The following is a 20,390-nucleotide window of genomic DNA, read 5'->3' as shown; positions in this document are numbered from 1 at the left end:
GAGTATGAAGGCTACTCCATTTCTTCTGAGGGATTCTTGCCCGCAGTAGTATACCTGATGGTCATCTGAATTAAATTCACCAATTCCTGTCCATTTTAGTTTGCTGATTCCTAAGATGTCAATATTCAATCTTGTCATCTCTTGTTTGACCACGTCCAGCTTTCCTTGATTCATGGATCTTACATTCCAGGTTCCTATGGAAAAAAAATCTTTACAGCATTGGACTTTCCTTTCACCACCAGACACATCCACAGCTGAGTGTCCTTTCAGCTTTGGCCCAGTCGCTTCATTCTTTCTGGCGCTACTAGTACTAGCCCTCTGCTCTTCCCCAGTAGCATATTGGACACCTTCTGACCTGAGGGGCTCATCTTCCAGCGTCATATCGTTTTGCCTTTTGGTACTGTCCATAGGGTTTTCATGGCAAAGATACTGGAGAGGGTTGCCATTTCCTTCTCCAGTGGATCACGTTTTGTCAGAACTGTCTTCTATGACCTGTCCCTGAATTACACAAGCCCCTTCACCACGACAAGGCAGTAATCCATGAAGCCTACTGAAAAATAAATTAATCATATTTTTATATTGCCGCTAAATGCTGACATTCTGTTATCAAAGTTTGCAAAACCAATGCATCTAATTTTTGTCCTATGTCTCAATAAACAAAGAGAATTTTTCCCAGAGTTTTTACACTGAGCTGCATTTGTACAGTAATGGCAAATAATACATTTTATGTATTCCATATGATTCACCCCCTTTTTAAGAAGTCATCACTAGATCCCACCCTGATGGACAATTTTGATCCTGCTTCCAAGCATATTCTACTCCATATTCTGAATGCTTTAATGCTGATTAAAACAAACTATTCACTGTAAGGAGTTTGATTATGCTTAGATTCCAGATCAGCTATTAATTATTCAGGAATATTGATAAATGCAATGTAATCAAGATATGAATGGTAAATTGTATCCTTAAGATGCAGATAAAATCACTTGGATTCATTCCCAGTTGGATGTCGCCATGGAGGCTGGTCCAATGGAGATACCTCGGGTAGGTTCTTGCTCAGTTGATTGGAATGGTCTAATCCTGCTGCTCTTAAGGAAGTGGATAGGATCCTAGGGAATGTGATCTTAGCCACCATTGTTTACATCCATGTCTCTCCCCCCCCCCCCCGCATGTACACTGGTAACAGCTTCTTTGAGGTGACATGAAGGTGGATACTGGAGTGATCAGTGTATTTTTGGATGTGGGAGTAGTGCCTTAACCCTTTAAGGAGGATATGGTTCACTCAAAGCCATAACTAGATCCCACCATGATGGACACTTTTCATCCTGTTTCTAATCTTCTGGGGAAAGATGCTGAGAAGGTGATTGTGCAGCAGATCCAGAGGATCCTGGATGAAATGGATTATCTGGACCCCTTTCATTTCTAAACTTGTTTGACAGATACAGCTTTAGTAATTTGTGAACTGTTTTATAAAATATAAAAATAGTACAATAATGTAATTCAGGTCCTAATCCTATGATTTAGTTCCAAGGATCCTGGAAAAAGTCTCACTCAGTCTCTCTTGAGGTTTTCTGCTGACAGTATGATGTATATTGAGCTGATTCATATAATAAGCTAAATTAAAATGGGTGGTTTGGGTTGGGTTTAATGTGCCATGTCCAATCATTATCTGAGTAAAAGAACTAGTTGTTTCACTCATTAGCAGTTAGTTGAACTGCTTATACAGATATCTTCATTTCCATGCATAAAGACACTACCAACTCCAGATTCAGCGAGACTTGCTAAAAGTAAGCATGCATTACTTTCTTGATGATTACAACCTTGCACAAAGGACACTCTTGAACTCTTTGTTTTTGACAAAGAAAACAAAAATCAATAACTTAATATGCCAAGGATGTCTTCCACAGTTTCCTCAGGCTATGTATACAGGACTTTTCCAACTATAAGAGTCCTTGACCTCAGTAGGACTTACTATTGGATAGGTATGTAGAAGTTTATGTTGAAATCTCTCTGTATGTTAACAGTTGTTATACGTGGAAATTGTGGAAGAGTAATTTGTAAGAGAAAGAAAATTGGGCTGTCTATATATGTTGGTGGGGAATCAACTAAGTTTACCAATTACCACCTTATCTTACTGGCAGTTTTAAAAAGTAACCATGAGTTCCATTAATAATCACCTATTTTTTCTGTTCTCTTTTTGAAGAGAGATTTCTATGCACATATACAGATATGTTAGTGGCTCACATATTGTATATTATAGCAGAAAGAAAACTCTTCAAAATTTATTCCAGCTGAAGTTGGTAATTATAATCATCAAAGTGTGGATGCTGAGTAGTGTTCAAGAATTGCTTTCTTTACTGGTAACCCTTTTTCTCTCTAGTATTTTTTTTTGGGGGGGTGTCTTAAATTAAGATTCATCTTCCTATGGTATTTAAAATATTAACACCATAGAAGAGAAGTCCTGTGTATGATTTCATAACAGTAAATCATTAAAATATCGTATTATTGAAATGATTGATATCCTTGAAATAACTAAAGAATTTGGATATTTGAGCAAATTCTAATTTCTAGATTCTAGCTCAGAGTTCCCCAGCATTCCTGGCTTTGAGGATCGGTGGGGGTGGGGAAGAGGAGATGGTTCTGTGCAAACGGTGGGCAAGTGCGTGGGCGCAGATGTGCAGGTCCATTTGCACAAGCAGCAAACACATGCACCAACCACTCATGCAAATGGAGCACATGTGTACACACTTGCCCAATGCACACACAAGTGGAGATGCACACACTTCTGCAGCTCATGGCCTGGTAGTGGACCACATCCCAAGGGATGGGGACCCCTGTTATAGTTCATGTGGTCAGGTGGAACTTCTTGAATGGATAAGTTGTTTGTCAGTGGAACCAGTTGCTCAGGAAGCAGTGAATATATTCACTAGAATTTACTAGAATTCTTCAAACAGAGAATGATGAATGAATGATCATCTCTCAGAGATACTGTAGTGGATCCTGCACTGAGCAGAAAGGATTACACTAGATGATCTCTAATGGCATCTGTGATCCTACAATTCTTTTAGCTGTTGTACAAACAATCCATATCTCCTATGCTCTTTTTCAAACTCAGAAAAGAGAAAGGATATATTAAAATGATGTTTTCAGCTGTATCTTCAATGACATATTGTTCTTTTTCCAATAAGAACATGAAATTCTGATATATTGAAATGTATCTATATTTAACAGGATCTGCAACATCTTGAATGAAATATTTTAGAGAAAGACAAGTGTTTTGTTTGCTTTTTAATATAACACCTTCTTTCAGCTAATAATATAGGAAATAAATTACATTTGATATGTAAAAATAATTGTCACTGATTTCTACTGTAGAATGAAAATAAACTAGGAGAGAACCAACCTAGAAATAAGGAGAAATTTCTTGACAGTTAGAACAATTAATCAGTGGAACAACTTGCCTTTAGAAGTTGTGGGTGCTCCATAACTGGAGGTTTTTAAGAAGAGACTGGACAGCCATTTGTCTGAAATGGTACTCCTGCCTGAGCAGTGGGTTGGATTAGATGACCTCCAAGACCTCCATTCAACCGTTATTCTGAAACAGGCATTACTAATATATATCATCTATAGTAGTAAGATTCAGATTTGAAATAGAGAATGGTTTCTAAAATATGCACACAAGTCTTTATTCTAATACTGTATTCCATCGATGAAGGGAGATACTGCATTATGTTCTTTTTTTTAATTTCCCAGTGCACTTGAAAAGGGATATAGGGTGAAGCATGGCTTAATTGAAATATAGATTTGTGTTGCAGATCTGTGTATTGAATTTCATTATAATACAGTTATGCTCAATAGAAGAGAATACATGTAGCTCAGTACTGAGCAGCAAGACTCCACAATATGCCTATTCAGTGCTATCTTGAGAAAAATGTAACTCCAATGCTATGAAATAAATGTTAAAATGGAATGATAAAAATGAATGACTCAAATAAAGGACCTCTCTTAACTCAGCAAAATTATTATGCACATATTCTAGAGCTCTTTATATGCTTAATTCCTTAATTGTTAAGGGTATTTTGCATCATATATTAGCACAAGTGTAGCTTCATATCTAGTAAGAGTAACCTCATTGAAGTCGGGGAAATTTAAATTTGATTGATTATGGGCCATCAAATTGATATCAACTCTTAGTGACCACATAGATTTTCCCCATGACAATCTGTCCCTAAATTGATTTCTCAGGTCTTTCATTGCTACTGTAACCCATCCACTTTGCTACTGGCCATCTTCTTCCAGAATCAAACTTAATCCATTTTAATTTCTCTCCTTTTTACAATACATGTAAGCACCCTAAATAATTGTTTTTCTACCAAATAACAATAACATATGGTATTCTGCTCCTATTATCAAGCCAAATCACCATCATACAATATATAATTGAGCTGGACCAAAAGATGATTATTAATCAAATATACAAAGAAAACACAGAACTCAACTATGATTAGCCACGTTTCACTCTCCAAATTGGCTTCTGGGTTGGGGTCTTCTATCTGGTAATACTTAAAACATGTGAGTTTGCTATTGAATAGCTAGAACTACTACTATTTACCCATATACCAGAATTTTTTTAAAAGAAAACATTAGCTACTTTGGATAGACAGGGTCTTGCATATGCCAAATGATCCAATTCACAACTGTGATCAGTATTTTAGTAAGTCATATTTATTTTGTGAACGTTCATACATTAGCTTGATCTGACTCTATCCAAAAACAGTTCATAATCAATGTTACCCCACATATTTTAAAGTGTTCATTATTAGACACCAGTGAAGAGGGCACAATGACTCAGCAGTTAAAGATGATGAAAAGCTGTCAGCCCAGGTTCAAGACCTGAGCACTGCACAACAGGGTGAGCTCCTGTTACTTGCCCCAGCCCCTGCCAACCTAGCAGTTCAAAAGCATGCAAATGTGAATAGATAAATAGGTACCACTTCACTGGGAAGGTAGCAGCATTCCACGTGCTGGTCTTCAGAAATGTCTTCAGACAACGCTGGCTCCCTTGGCTCAGAAATCGAGATGAGCACCGCCCCCTAGAGTCAGACGTGACTGAACAGGGTTACCTTTGCCTTTTTATTAGACAGCAATATGATCAAGGAACTTTTTAATCAACTAACTTATAATCATCAGTTATTCCAGCCTTTGGAGTGTTTCTGCTAGCAGCTGAAGTTAATTTGTTGTCATTTTTTGCAATAGCTATTCATCACGTGTTTGCTCTCCTGAAGGAAACAGTCGGAAATACTTGTTAGCTAATTATTTCCAAGTGCTAATTGTGTGTCAAGTTCCCTTCACTACTTTTTGACTATCCCTGAAGCAGCATAGTGAGGAACTTCTTTGGTGTGAGCTTTTTGATGTGCTGCTTCCTTACAAATGGCTATTTTTGCTTCTTTCTACAAATATTTGTTCCTCACAACAAACCACTACTGATTATCTTTCTTCCAGTATTTGAATGTCTTAAAATTTCTCCACCTTTTTTTTCTTATTGTAGTAAACATTCTATGAAAGTACACAAATGTATCTGCTTGCTGCAGTGTTTTATAATTTACGTACATCTTGCACTTGTTCTAGTGTTCTAGCTTCAAGGTCAATAACAATTAGCAGATTCAAAAGGCCAAAAAATTTTCACCAGTTTTGTATTAATTGACTGCTGAGTGAAAATCAAGTTATCCTGACTACTTCTGCTTGATTGATTAAGCACCTTCAAGACAATGTCAACTCTTAGTGACCACACATATAGATTCACTCCTGAATGATCTTTCTTCAAGGTCTGTCAGTAATGCATTAACTGCTGTCAGAATTAAATCTATCTACCTTGCCACTGGTGGTTCTTTGTTTGTTTTTAATTCAACTTTTTCAAGCATCATGGACTTTTGAAAGGAGCAGGATGTCCATGTGATGTATATGTAATAGTGAGAGCCTGGACAATTGTGTTTACATGAGAATTTTAGTTTGATTTCTTCTCTGATATCTTTGTTCTCCTGGCTGTCCATCAGTTTCTTAAAAATCTTTCCATTTATGCTTGCTTTTCTGCCCATTTTTCACAGTGATATTTGTCCATATATTTTCTTTTTATGATTTTCCTGTAATAAGATGAAATAAAAGTCCTTCTGCATTTTAGCAGTTTTATGGTGAGGTAGGTTTCTATAACCAAAAGTGTATTTCATTTAAAAATGCAAGGAAAATATCTTACTTTGGTATCCCTATTTGTTGAATTTATTTAGAAACTTTTCTCCTAAGTTAACTTTGTTTTTATTCCTTAATTCACAGCAGTTGATAGAGAAAAATATATTGTTTCTAATACTAGATTCTTACAAGTAGTAACTACTGATAGCCTTATCCTCTATGGATTTGCCCACACGTTTTAATATTGCCAAGAATATTTGACTGTCAAATCAAATCAAATCAAATCAATTCTTTACTATGGTCATAACCAGCATAAATATTAGGGGGAGTAAAAATTCATAGAACCCTATGTTCCCCCATGCTTGTGTTTGTCTAAGTCTAGAGAATAAGGATTTAACTGTGAGGGTGTATGAGAGAGGTAGAGTTGATGGTGTCTGCCTGTATGAGGTTGAACTGAAGCCCCAATCAAAACTAAAACATTTAAATTAATTCAAATGACAATAAATGCATTGATTTCTGTCCTTTCTAAACCTCTCTGTCACCTTATTAAGTAGGAGACTGCTAAGAGAATTGATGTTGCAGGTAACAACAAAACCCTTTATTATAGATTAGATGCATTTAAAGAGAGTGAAACAGAGAAAGAAATGAAGAAAGAAAGAAAGAAAGAAAGAAAGAAAGAAAGAAAGAAAGAAAGAAAGAAAGAATTCCAGTCCTTTTACATAGTATCTTTCCAACATCCCACTTGACTGTAATGAATAACTCAAGGAGATGCAGAATAGGGCCACAGGAGCTTTTTCCAGCCTCTTAAAAGCAACCCTGCTCTATGATATTTTACCACAAGGGAGGAAAAAAGAGTCTTCATATTGAACTGTGAACAAATTCTAAGAAGCTATCCAACTGCTCATCTCACTGCCCTGTGGATTTTATTTTGGGGGATTCTTTACCACACAATTTCTATTTGGATCTAATCCACATTCAATCTCAGTCCTTTTTGGTCATTTTCTTTAGCACACAAATTTGGTTCTACACTGTTCCGTTTTTGGAAAGTTAAAATTATCCTCCTGATAGCTAGATAGACAGACAAGCTCAAGGCTTATAGGAGAAACAGGTTGCCACAGCTGTGTGTAAATGGTGGGAGAGTCAGAGCAGATACAATAAAGCAGGTGTCTTCAAACTTGGCACCTTTATGACTTGTGGTCTTCAACTCCCACAATTCCTCAGCCAGCATGCCTGGCTGAGGAATTCTAGGAGTTGAAGTCCACAAGTCATAAAAGGGCCAAGTTTGAAGACCCCTGCAATAAAGCATTAATAAAACAAGGACCCTTTATGGACTCTAGATGGAAACCAGGAGACTAGGGTTCTAGGCCTCCCTTAGGCATGAAAACCTGCTGGGTGACTTTTGGCCAGTCATTCTTTCTCAGCCCAGCCTAATTTATAGGATTGTTGTGGTGGGGAAATAGGAGGCAGGAGAAGTATGTCTGTGTTCTTTCTCTCTCTCTCTCTCTCTCTCTCTCTCTCTCTCTCTCTCTCTCTCTCTCTCTCTCTCTCACACACACACACACACACACACACACACACACAAATCTAATAATAAATCTAATCTCAACAGGATGCAGAAGAATTTTCAGACCTTCTGAGGGCTGTCCACATTGGTCCTGCTGCCAGCTCTCCTCCATCAGTGGCAGTCTGTACACTGTCCAATCATTGCTGACTTCTGCAATAAGGAGCCCATTGATTTGGCACAGTGGAGATGCCAATGAAGTCTGAGGAATCTAGTGATTTAGCATCTTACAATCTTTTTTATGAGAGGTGAGAGTAAGGGCCTATTAATTGTGAAGAGATATTGCCTCAGTTTCTCTCTACATTCAGGAGAGGGAGGTGAATATTAGGAAACATTGCAGGCTCCATGTAGGCTATCCATAAAAATCAGCAAATATAAAATAATATTGTGGCTGATGATGAACAAGTCAATGGTGTGTGCCTTTTTTTTTAGTAATTAGACTTCTTGTGTTTTCTTTTTTCTCCAGGTTCATTCTTGTATCTTAATACATCAGAAAATATGAACTTCCTCCTTTTGAGCCCTTGGCTGAGAAGCAATAGTGAAAACTGCATGGTGCAAGTGGCTGTCTACAAATACTTCCAACCAAATGGGAAGTATGTTGCTTGGGTCCTCCATGCTAATGAAAGTCACATCAGAACCCCATTGATTCCTGGCAGAGAAAAACACGGGTAGGTCTCTTTCTCCCCACCTTTCAATACTAAAACTTTGCTTTGAAGCATTAAAACTGAGCTAAATACTTTTATCTGTAGAGTACTTTCTATTTTCATCTTTCATCAGGGAACTCTTTCGGTCTAGAATAGAGAGGAGAGAGGCTACTTGCATGGGTCTGTCGCTGGGAGATGTTATTACTTTGTCTACTCTCATTAATCTATTTGGATATATTAGTACTTGACCACACTAATTCACACACACAAAAATGCATAATTACAGGCCATTCTGCTCTCAGGGACACCACTTTGCTTTTTTCATGAATATACTGCATTTTATTCCTGATTAGCAGAGTTCTTTCTTCTTTCATGCTGTTCTGCCAACTGGTATGTAATAACTGAATTCAGCATAATTTAATTTCCTAATCCTCCAACATTAGCATAGGAAAAATACAGCTTCTACAGTATAAAGCTAATTCTTGCCTGCAGACACCAAGACAAATCGATAGTTGGAAAAGGTAATGCATCTTTACTCATACAGAGTGAATTCATACCTTTCATTGAACATTATAGATTAATATGCTCCATAAACCCTAAAGTTTGTAAATCTTTCTTTGTAACTTATTATTCATAAACCCAGTTACAATGTCTTATTTCACAAACCTTTGTTAAAGTAAATCATGGCTTACTGCAGTTTTTAAACTTGGACCTATTAGATATTATACTACTTCTTAGTAGGTATTACATAATCTGGCACATAAACTAAATCTTCCATATGAAACCACAGTTTTTTGCTTTTACATTTTTAGAACTGGAATGTGACCATTATTTCCTCATCCTCCAAAGCAATGGATACTAATAATCAATGTATTCAGTCTGCACGCTCCATACTGAGGCTAACTTTAAGAACAAAGGGTTCACAAGTTTCACAAATACAGCCTAATTTGAGGTTTGTGGTACATCTTCCACATGTTTTCCTTTTAATCTCTTCTTAATATTATTTCAATACTACCTGTAGTATTTTGAAGGTTGAATACACTTCTGTATCACTTTAGATGTGCTATTTAAGATGTCATCCAACTTTCTGAATCAATGCGAGTTTGTTTTTTATGTTATGTTTTTTATGGTTTCTATGCTGTAAAAATATGAATGTATTCATAAAATAGGGTTTGACTATTACTATTCACTAATCTGCACAATGTAATAGATAGTGTGGTGGTAGTTGGTGGTGGTAGAAATAGGGATCAACACACATACAATAGTACAGCATGTGCTACTTTTCACTTCTTTAAACCTGTGTGCCTTGTGCAGAGGCCCAGCTAGCTGGAGGTAGTGATTTCAGAAAGTGTTTTTTTTAAACTTTTTTTTAACTGCACAGTCTTTCTTATCTCCTTATACATTCATTCTGTGCTGGAGAAGGCATCTATAAGAAAACTGTAATCTGAAGGAGGTTTCAAAAATGAATTATTTCCTGGGCTTAGCCTTGTGTAAAGTTTTGCATTATTTTCAGGTTGGTCAGCCAAAGAAAAGAAGCCAGAATTCTGTCTGGCAAAAGATCAAATTCAGATGTAAGAACAGAGGTCAGTCAAGTTGCTCAGCTGAACAACTCCAGTGTCTTCTGCTGGAGAAAATCTAAAGCACTCTTTCTCAACCTTGTCAACTTTCAGATGTGTGGACTGCAATTCCCAGAATTCCCCAGCCAGCACACTTCTTAATGTTGTTAACATTGAGAAACATTGGTCTAAACCAAATATCCTGTTAGTAACTATATAGGGATTGGCCGCAAAAGAGTCCTCCTGGCTCTTTTTTTTCACTTCTTAATATTTATACCTTTAAAAAGGTAGCAAATAGCAATGGCATATTCCATTTAGGATAGAACTGTTCTTACAAATATTGTGGCCAAAAAGATGCCTCAAAGGACATTTTTTTTTCATTTCCTAGCTAATGCAGACATGTTTAAAGTGGCAGCTGTTTATGTTCATACAAATACTTCAGAAGACAGCTGTGATGGAATGAAGCAAGTGTAGCTTAAAACATCAGTTTATATCCTTTGCATCAATTTGTTAAGCAACTGAGAAATCAAGGTACTACTTGTATCTCTTAATTTCAGTCATGCCCCTCCCCTTGTCCCAAGGTTGAGAAATTAGCTTTTTTTAAAAAAATATAACCTACTATATAAATACATAAGAGCCCTGTTTGTCAACATAGCTCAACATTTTAACCCCTCTTAATCCATAAATAATTTTGTATGCTTGCAACGTTTAAAAAGTATGTAGGGTGATGGTACTATTTAATTTACTTGAGCTCAGGCTTTCTATTAAGTAGTTTGCTCTTTCTGGACTATGACCAGCTAAAATATCTTATTCCAGTTGTGTAATTAAGATTAATTGCCAGTGATGCCTCAATTTGTCAGCCTTTCTGTGTGTGTTTTTACATTATACTTAGAGGCAAAACAGCAGGAGCCTATTTTGAGCAAGCTGATTTTGGATAGTTTGAAGCAATATTCTTTGTTTAATTTAGAATTTAATTTGAATATATGAATAGTGTGCACCCTTATATTCTGATTAAAAAGTTTACCTTCATGGTTGCAGAATACATATTGCAAAGAATAATTTAAAATAACTGTCATGGTTTTGTTTGTTTAGCATGGCAAACTGCTGAGAGAGTACTGGTGCCCTTGCTAGCTTATTCTTGAAAGAAGGAAGGAAGGAAGGAAGGAAGGAAGGAAGGAAGGAAGGAAGGAAGGAAGGAAGGAAGGAAGGGTTTTTAAAAAGTAGTTGATTGATAGAGCAAAATTACCTTGGATTCTAAAAGGTTTATAAAAATTAAGTGCAAGGTTTTTTAATTAAAAAAATAGTATCTTGGATGAGAAGATTAATCATTTAGTCTGTTGCTAGAATCCAAATAAAACAATTTCCCAGTGTTACTCTTTGTCCAAATTATGAACAACTCACTCCTACTGGTGCATGCTGATCTTCCTCATTTTTCATCCAGAAGACTCAAATCAAAGAAGCCCCCAGTGGCACTTGCACAACATCTGCCAGACTTTGAACTACCAGCCAGGAATGGACAATCCTGTATAAGATTTGCACTTCACACTGCATCTGCTGGGACTCTATATCCCCTCAGTGTGATTGTGGGGTCCCACATCAAACTGTATATCACAGTCATGATCAGCTGTAAGCTGAGGGCATATACAGGTCCAGTATCTGATATTTTTTATATATAAATGATGCTGCGGTTCAATAGCTAGACATTGGCATTTGAACATAGATCTGTCATGGTTCCAACAGATGAAACTCTTCAAAAGAACTTTCAGGCATTGTTTACCTTAAAGAATCTTTTATTTGAGTAGCATAATACTGGCACTTACATAATGAAAGCCAGAAACTGAATTCCCCTTCCCTGGGCAGATAGTATCAAAGCACAATTCCCTCCTCCAATTTACAGTCATAAATCACATTCCCCAGCTCTCCAGGTCTCCAGCCCCCCAATTCTTTATCAGCTCTGATTTCAATGACCTTGATTCTCACTCTAGGTTCAGTGTTGTTATGTCTAGCTGGACTCTCATTCACATCCACCCTCCCCAGCATCATCTAACTCTAAAAGCAAAAGGAAGAAAATGGATACATTTCCATTTGTTGTCAGTGCAAAAACATCTGATGTTAGCAGCATTTACAAGATCTTTTTGAGACTCTAGAAAGGGTACAGAGAAGAGCAACAACGATGATTAGGGGGCTGGAGGCTAAAACATATAGGGAACGGTTGCTGGAATTGGGTATGTGTAGTTTAATGAAGAGAAGGGTGAGGGGTGACATGATAGCAGTGTTCCAATATCTCAGGGGCTGCCACAAAGAAGAGGGAGTCAAGCTATTCTCCAAAGCACCTGAAAGCAGGACAAGAAGCAACGGATGGAAACTAGTCAAGGAGAGAAGCAACCTAGAACTAAGGAGAAACTTCCTGACAGTTAGAACAATTAACCAGTGGAACAACCTGCCTCCAGAGGTGGTGAATGGTCCAACACTGGAGGTTTTTAAGAAGAGACTGGACAGCCATTTGCCTGAAATGGTATAAGGTTTCCTGCCTGAGCAGGGGGTTGGACTAGATGACCTCCAAGGTCCCTTCCAACTTTATTATTATTATTATTATTATTATTATTATTATTATTATTATTATTATTATCATTATTATTATGGCTGACTGATGAAAACAAATAAGTTTGAAATGCATATCAGTCTCCCTTTAATTCTTTGTTAGCAATCTAAAAAAATTACACAAATATGAGCTGTCACTGTTGTGACCACTGCCTGTGAATGGCCTTTGGTTAGGCCGAAACAGGAAATAAAGATTTGTCCCATGTTTGGGGCCTAGCAAGGTAATCTAAATAGTTAACAAGCATTTAACACACACACACACACACACACACACACACACACACACATAAACACACACACACACACACACACACACACACACACTGTATATATTGCAGGCTGAATAGTAATTTCAGCACATGCTAAAAAGAAAGAGGTTTTTTTTTAACCTTACAGCATTCCAACTGTGATGAATAATAGGAAATAAACAAATAACCAGTTATCAAGTACATATCTTAATTTTTTTGCAATATTCAAGTGATATCCTTGCCAATCAAGAAGTGACTATGACCCTTGCCTGATATTCCAGACATATTGGAATAGTACAGATGACCTCCTTTATCCTTGCGTCTTCCTCCTGCTTCTAAACATATTCAGAGACCCTGGTACATATTCAGAGGCAGAGATAACTTTTATTTGCATTGCAGATTTAGGAAAATAACTAAAGGGAGAAGATGTGGAATATTATTCTCATTCAAAGTGACATGAGGCACAGGTCTTCCCTGAGCTTTGAAAAAGGTGATCCATATTTCCCCCATTTGTGCATTCATTCCATTTCCAGGATTTGTTTACTTTTCCCACCTGTCCAATCATTGCATGGCTATTTACTTGGGACATCTGACAAATGTCTGCATTTTTGCTTCCTGTAACATGAAATGGAATGCAAAAGAATGATCCATTGTAAAGAAGGAAATGTAAGTCGATGTATTTGGGGAAGAGAATCTCTCAAATCAGAATTGGACTTTGTGGGGGTCACAAAGAAGTTCTCACTGAAATCTTTAGGGCTGCATTCTATCAGATTTCTACTTGTATATGTTAGGAACAACAACAACAATCCAACATAATTGCCTCCCTGCTTCCAGTGAGTATAAAAAAAGAGATAGATATGTGTGATTTAAGTGAAGTCAATAACTGATTTAGTAGAATAAGGGGTGGTAGGAAGAAATGCCACTTCTCCTCAGACACGTATTAAAGTTGAACCAAGCCTTGCATGGATGTTCAATTTGGTAGATTAATGACAGTTTGTCTGACTATACCAGCTGAAGGTATAAGCAGATATCAAGTATTTATCATGTGTACCTACTGTTATTCATAGGACAGAAAATAGATGGCCTTTTGGCATCCACAGTGAAGAGTTAATTTCTTTTTTTTCCCAGGAGGATTAATTTTCATTGATAAGCAAATTTGCTGTTATAAAAAGTCTCAGTGCAAATAACAACTAGTGTGAACATTGATCCTTTGGAATTAATGTTCATGAGAAACTCTAAATAGTTTAATGGAGAATAGCAGCTTTGAAAGACTAATTAATTCATTTGTAGAAAAAGAGTAGTGGGACATTAGCCTATATTAGATTTTTTTAAAGATTTCTTATAAAAATTCCAAATATATATATAATGTAAATTTTTGGATTGCTAACAAAGAATTAAAGGGAGACTAACTTTAATTCTTTGTTAGCAATCCAAAAATTCACACAAATATGAGCTGTCACTCTTGTGACTACAGCCTGTGGATGGCCTTGGGTTAGGCTGAAACAGGCAATAAGATTTGTCCCATGTTTGGGGCCCAGCAAGGTATTCTAAAAATACTTAACAAACACTTAACATACACACACACAAACATCAGTTTTAATAATATTTTGTCTAAATAAAGAGCAAAGTAGAGCATCAGGATATGTCACAAGATGCTTATCCTCAGATAAAAGTTCTCCTGGGTTCATGAAAATGTATCTTCTCAATGCAGCCTTACCTTTTAACAAAGAGAGACAGCTACTTTAATGCTAAATGTCTTTCTGAGTACTTTGGCTACTCCTTATTCCTGCTCAGGAAAAACTAAGCTTTGTTAGCCAAGCTGTCTGAGCTGCATTCATTAAACTAGAGAATTTTATCCTAATAGGAACAGTGACATCAGTTCAGATGTCACTTCAAGAGCAGTAGGTTGTCCTTTCATCCTTTGCTTCAAGTAGCTCTGACTTACATTTGCTCTTTCAGTGATAGATAATATGGTAAATGTCAATATCAGGGTGCCCTGCAAATCTCCCTTGGTATTTATTAGACCCTCAAGTAACTCTAGTAACTAAATCTATCTTTAGTTTTGTTTTTGTTTTTGTTTTTTTAAAAAGCCTTAATTTTTAAAAGAGAATAAGGAATATTGTAAAGCAAAGTGCAATTCTGTAAAATAACACTTTTGTTTACCAGAATGTTTATGAACCATATGTAACTCACAGTCATTTTATGTAAATAAAAATAATGAGTGGCTACTGGCCAATGGTTTGTTGGGGATGTGCCTTCCTCTCAAGAAAGAAAGAAAGAAAAGAAAAGAAAAGAAAGAAAGAAAGAAAGAAAGAAAGAAAGAAAGAAAGAAAGAAAGAAAGAAAGAAAGAAAGAAAGATTTGGGCAAGAAAAACTGATTGAATTGACCACACTTAGAATATTGCATCCAGTTTTGGTTGCCACAATATAAAAAAAGATGTTGAGACTCTAGAAAGAGTGCAGAGAAAAGCAACAAAGATGATTGGGGGACTGGAGGGCAAAACATATGAAGAACAGTTGGAGAAATTGGGTATGTCTAGTTTAATGAATAGATAGAGACGCAGTGGCTTAGTGGGTTAGGATGCTGAGCTTGTCGATCAGAAGGTCGGCAGTTTGACGGGTTGAATCTCGAGTGCCACATAACAAAATGAGCGCCTGTTACTCGTCCCAGCTTCTGCCAACCTAGCAGTTCAAAAGCATGTAAAAATGCAAGTAGAAAAATAGGGACCACTACGGTGGGAAGGTAACAGCGTTCTGTGTGCCTTTGGCGCCTAGTCATGCCGGCCACATGACCACGGAGATGTCCTCGGACAAGCGCTGGCTCTTCGGCTTTGAAACAGAGATAAGCACTGGCCCCTAGAGTTGGAAACGACTAGCACACATGTGCAGAGGAATCTTTACCTTTACCTTTACCTTAGTTTAATGAAAAGGACTAGGGGGAACACGACAGCAGTGTTCCAAGATCTAAGGGGTTACCACAAGGAAGAAGGGGTCAAGCTACTGTATTCTCCAAAGCACTTAGAAGCAGAACAAGAAGCAATAAATGAAAACTAATCAAGAATTTAATTTAATTAATTTAATTATGGGACTTATATGCCGCCCTATCTCCCGAAGGACTCAGGGTGGCTAACAACAATAAAAACAACAATAAAAACAATAAATACAAATATTAAAAGAAATTAAATTTTACAAAGCCCCACTAAAAACCAGTAAAAATTAAAAACATAATTAAAACCCCCAACATCAGTCCAGGACAGCCAGTTGGAAAAGGTATGTCTTTAGGTCGCGAAGAAAGGACCGGAGATCTGGGGCCATCCGAAGTTCTCGGGGGTCCAATGGGCAGGCGCCCTGACAGAGAAGGCCCTCTCCCTGGGGGTCACCAGCTGACATTGTCTGGCCAACGGCACCCTGAGGAGACCCTCTCTGTGTGAGCACACAGGGCGATGGGAAGTTGTTCCTGGCAGCAGACAGTCCTGCAAATATCCCGGGCCTAAGCCATGTAGGGCTTTATAAGTAAGAACCAGCACCTTGAACCTCACCCAGAGGGCAACCGGCAACCAATGCAGCTCATGCAGGAGGGGTGTAATATGGGAGTATCGGGATGCTCCCATCACAACCCGCGCGGCCACATTCTGCACCAGCTGAAGCCTCCGGGTGGCCTTCAAGGGCAGCCCCATGTAGAGAGCATTGCAGTAATCTACACAGGAGGTAATCAGTGCATGAGTGACTGTACGTAAGGCATCATGGTCCAGATAGGGGCGCAACTGGTGCACCAGGCGAACCTGGGCAAATGCCCCCCTGGCCATGACCCCTATATGGTCTTCTAAATTGAGTCGTGCATCCAGGAGGACGCCCAAGTTGTGTGCCCTATCAACGGGAGGCAACACCTCTCCCCCCCATAACCAAAGATGGTGAATCTTGGACAACATGAGATGCCAATACATAGAGCCACTCAGTCTTGGCCGGGTTGAGTTGGAGCCTGTTCTTCCCCATCCAGATCTGTACCGCTTCCAGGCAACGGGACATCACATCGAGGGCATCACTGGGTTGGTTTGGAGTGGAGATGAAAAGCTGGGTAACATCAGCATATTGATGATACCTCACTCCAAAACAATGTATGATCTCACCCAGTGGCTTCATGTAGATGTTGAACAGGAGGGGAGAGACAACCGACCCCTGAGGCACCCCACAATCAAGGGGCCTCGGGGTTGACCTCTGTCCTCCTGCCAGCACCGTCTGTGAACAGCCCGAGAGGTAGGAGGAGAAGCACCATAAGATAGTGCCTCCCACTCCCAACCCCTGGAGACGTCGCAGCAAGATACCATGGTCGATGGTATCAAAAGCCTCTGAGAGATCTAATAGGACCAGAATAGAGGAATAACCCCTATCCCGAGCCCACCAGAGATCATCCACCAGCGTGACCAATGCCGTCTCTGTGCTGTACCCGGGCCTGAATCCCGATTGGTACAGTTCCAGATACTCAGTTTCTTCCAGGACCAATGGGAGCTGCTGTGCCACCATGCTCTCAACAATCTTCGCAAGAATTATTTAAAGTAGCTGGGTCCAGAGGAGGTTTCTTGAGGAGGGGCCTCACCACCACCTCCTTCAAGCTGGCAGGGAAGCACCCCTCACTCAAAGAAGCATTAATCACTGCCTGGAGCCAGCCTCGTGTAACCTCCCGAGCTGCATAAACCAGCCAGGAGGGACACAGGTCCAGTAAACACATGGTGGCACTTAATCTACCCATGATCCTGTCCACTTCATCTGGAGTCACAGGGTCAAACTCCTCCCAGATAATATTGGCCAGACCTATCGCTTCCTCCTCATCAGATACTGCCCAGTCGGAGTCCAGGCCGGTCCAAATCTGAGCGATCTTGTCCAGCAGATGCTGACTAAACTCCTTGGCCCGTCCCTGCAAGGGATCTTCCCCTGTCCCTTGATTTAGAAGGGAGCAGGTCACCCTAAACAGGGCGGCTGGGTGATTATCTATGGATGCAATGAGGGCGGCAAAGTAAGTACACTTCGCCGCCTCCATTTCCACAAGATAAGATCTAGTGAAAGATCTTAACTGTGCTCGGTCAGATTTGGACTGACTGGATCTCCAAACACTCTCTAGGCCCCTCCTCTGGCGCTTCATCTCCCGTAAGTCCACAGAGAAACATGGGGCCAACCGGGACCTGCACCAGGTCAGAGGCTTCAAAGGAACAACGTGGTCAAGAGCCTCAGAAGCAGCCCGTTGCCAGGCATCAACCAAGGTCTCAACCGGGCTGTGGGAGAGGGAGGCAGGAATCAAACCAAGCACTGTCTGAAACCTTTCTGGGTCCATCAGGCGCCTGGGGCGGAACCACCTGGTCGGTTCCGTCTCCCAGCAGCAGGAGGTTGCATGATAGAGGCCCAGCCACAGGAGATGATGATCTGTCCATGAGAGGGGCTGTACAGATGGAGAAACCCCACCCAGATCATTAAGCCACTGCCTGGAGATAAAAATAAGGTTGGGCGTGTTTCCTCCCCTTAATAATCTGGGTCCGGTCCATGGCCATCATGGAAGCCATGAACTCTTGGGCCACCCCTGACATCCCCCTCAGGGAAGGTAGGTTAAAATCCCCCAGCACCAAAAATCTGGGAAATTCCACCGCCATCCCCGAGAGAGCGTTGAGTAGCCCAGGCAGAGCCGTTGCCACACAGCTGGGAAAGAGGTACATAAGCAACAGGCCCAACTGACCACCAGGGCCCCACATTAAGAGGAGGGACTCACATCCGCCTATCTGAGGGGCAGTGGCCTACCGCAGACAAAGGGCCTCCCTAATAACAACCGCCACCCCGCCGCCCCTACCCTGAGCCTGAGGCTGATGCAGCACACGGAAACCTGGAGGGCATAAATCAATCAGAGGGACTCCTCCCTCCGAGCCCAACCTAGAGCTAAGGAGAAATTTCCTGACAAAACAATTAATCAGTGGAACAACTTGCCTCCAGAAGTTGTGGGTGCTCCAGCACTGGACAATTGCAGGAAGAGATTGGACAACAATTTGTGTGAAATTGTATAGGGTCTCCTGCTTGAGGAGGGGGTTAGACTAAATGACCTCCAAGATCCCTTCCAACTGTGTTATTCTGTTATTGGAATCATGAGCAGCACTGTGAATGAGTGTCTTGCAATTGGCCATATTCACTATGGCCATCATTTTGTAAGCATATCCCCAACACTACCTAAAATTCAAAAAGTATTCACTTATCTGAAAAGGATTCTTACACATTTAGTACAGCTCATCTATCATAAATATAAGCTACATTTGAGATATGTTTAGCTACTTCTACAATCTTGGGATAGGATGTTCATTTCTTGGCATGAGTAAGTTTTCCCTCTGTCAAGTTTCTGGATGCAAGCCCGTTCCAGCTAAAGCAAAAGAAGAAAATAACTGTAGGGCTAGTGAAACATCTTGAAAAAGAGGTATATTAAATGAATGTTTGTTTGTCTCCAATGTGCATTCCAGCAGGGCTATTTTCAGAAGAGAAGAGCAATTTCAGGTTTCCTGATTTCAAAAGGAAGAGGTGACTCCTTGACATCTCTGTCAATCAGGCCCCATAATAGCAGGATAAAATGTGTTTCGCTGAAATTAATGCACTTGAAAAGCAGCATGGCAATAAATTAATTTTAGGTCAGAATTTCTCACAACTCAAGTTGTTCATTGTGTCAGCAAGTGTCTTTTTCTCCCCTGTTAGCTTGAATTACACATTAATATCTGATAAGGTCTTCACAGTTCATATCCATTTACAGGAGAGAGAAAAGAAGTGTTGTCAGATCCTATTATTTGATTGGGGTTAAGCCAACCAAGCAAAGATTTTTGCAGGGACTTTGTACAGGAGGGATTAAACAGTAATGTGGCCAAGGAAGAAACTGTTTAAAAATAATGCTAGGAGGAATTGCTCTCTTTGCTTCATGAATGGCGCTCTAAAAAATGTTTGCAGCTCCCATGGAATTGATAAAATATTCTGCCTAAGCACAGATAAAAAATGTTCAGAGTGTGCCTGGTTTTAAAACATCTGATCCCTTTACCAACAGGTATATTCTGCACCTATGTTTTAAATATTTTTTTTGGAAAATCATATGTTATGGAGAAAAAGGGAACACATTTAACAGCATTGTTTTCCCTATATCTCATAATATTGTATTGGAACAGTATTTGTTTAAAAGCACAGATAGTCCTCATTCAGTGACTGCCTCATTTAGTGACCATTTGGTTATGGTGGTGATGAAAAAGTAACTTTGCAACCAATTCTTGTATTAATGACTTTCTCAGGTCTGCAAAGGCAAAGGAAAACTTGAGGTAAGATTATAACCACAGTCATGGTTTCAGTGACCGATTCACTTAATGAAACTTAATGAATCACTTAGTGAGTCTCTATTCCATCACTGGAGGGTTTTTTTAAAAAAAGACTGGACATGGTATGGGTTCTCCTGCTTGACCAGGAGGCTGGACTAGAAGACCTCCAAGGTCCTTTCCAGCTTTATTCTACTCTAATGACCAAGTTGTCAATCCTGATTATGGTCATTAAATAATGACTGTCTGTAAATGTAATACAAAGTGAAATCGACTCTACT

General features: G+C 39.3%; 1 protein-coding gene across 1 annotated transcript in view; it reads left to right on the top strand.

Moving 5' to 3' along the window:
- Positions 1–20,390, top strand: part of ALK (ALK receptor tyrosine kinase) — a gene marked incomplete at both ends in the record, with an annotated part of 722,117 nt that overhangs the window by 350,837 nt on the left and 350,890 nt on the right. Inside the window, one exon of the mRNA XM_083376785.1 lies at positions 8,211–8,412. Coding sequence (XP_083232911.1) covers positions 8,211–8,412 — 202 coding nt within the window. The remainder of the gene's footprint in view (positions 1–8,210; positions 8,413–20,390) is intronic.

Source organism: Vipera ursinii, assembly GCF_947247035.1.
Source record: "Vipera ursinii genome assembly, chromosome: 1".
NCBI lineage: Eukaryota > Metazoa > Chordata > Lepidosauria > Squamata > Viperidae > Vipera > Vipera ursinii.
This window is presented reverse-complemented; position numbering and strand designations above follow the sequence as displayed.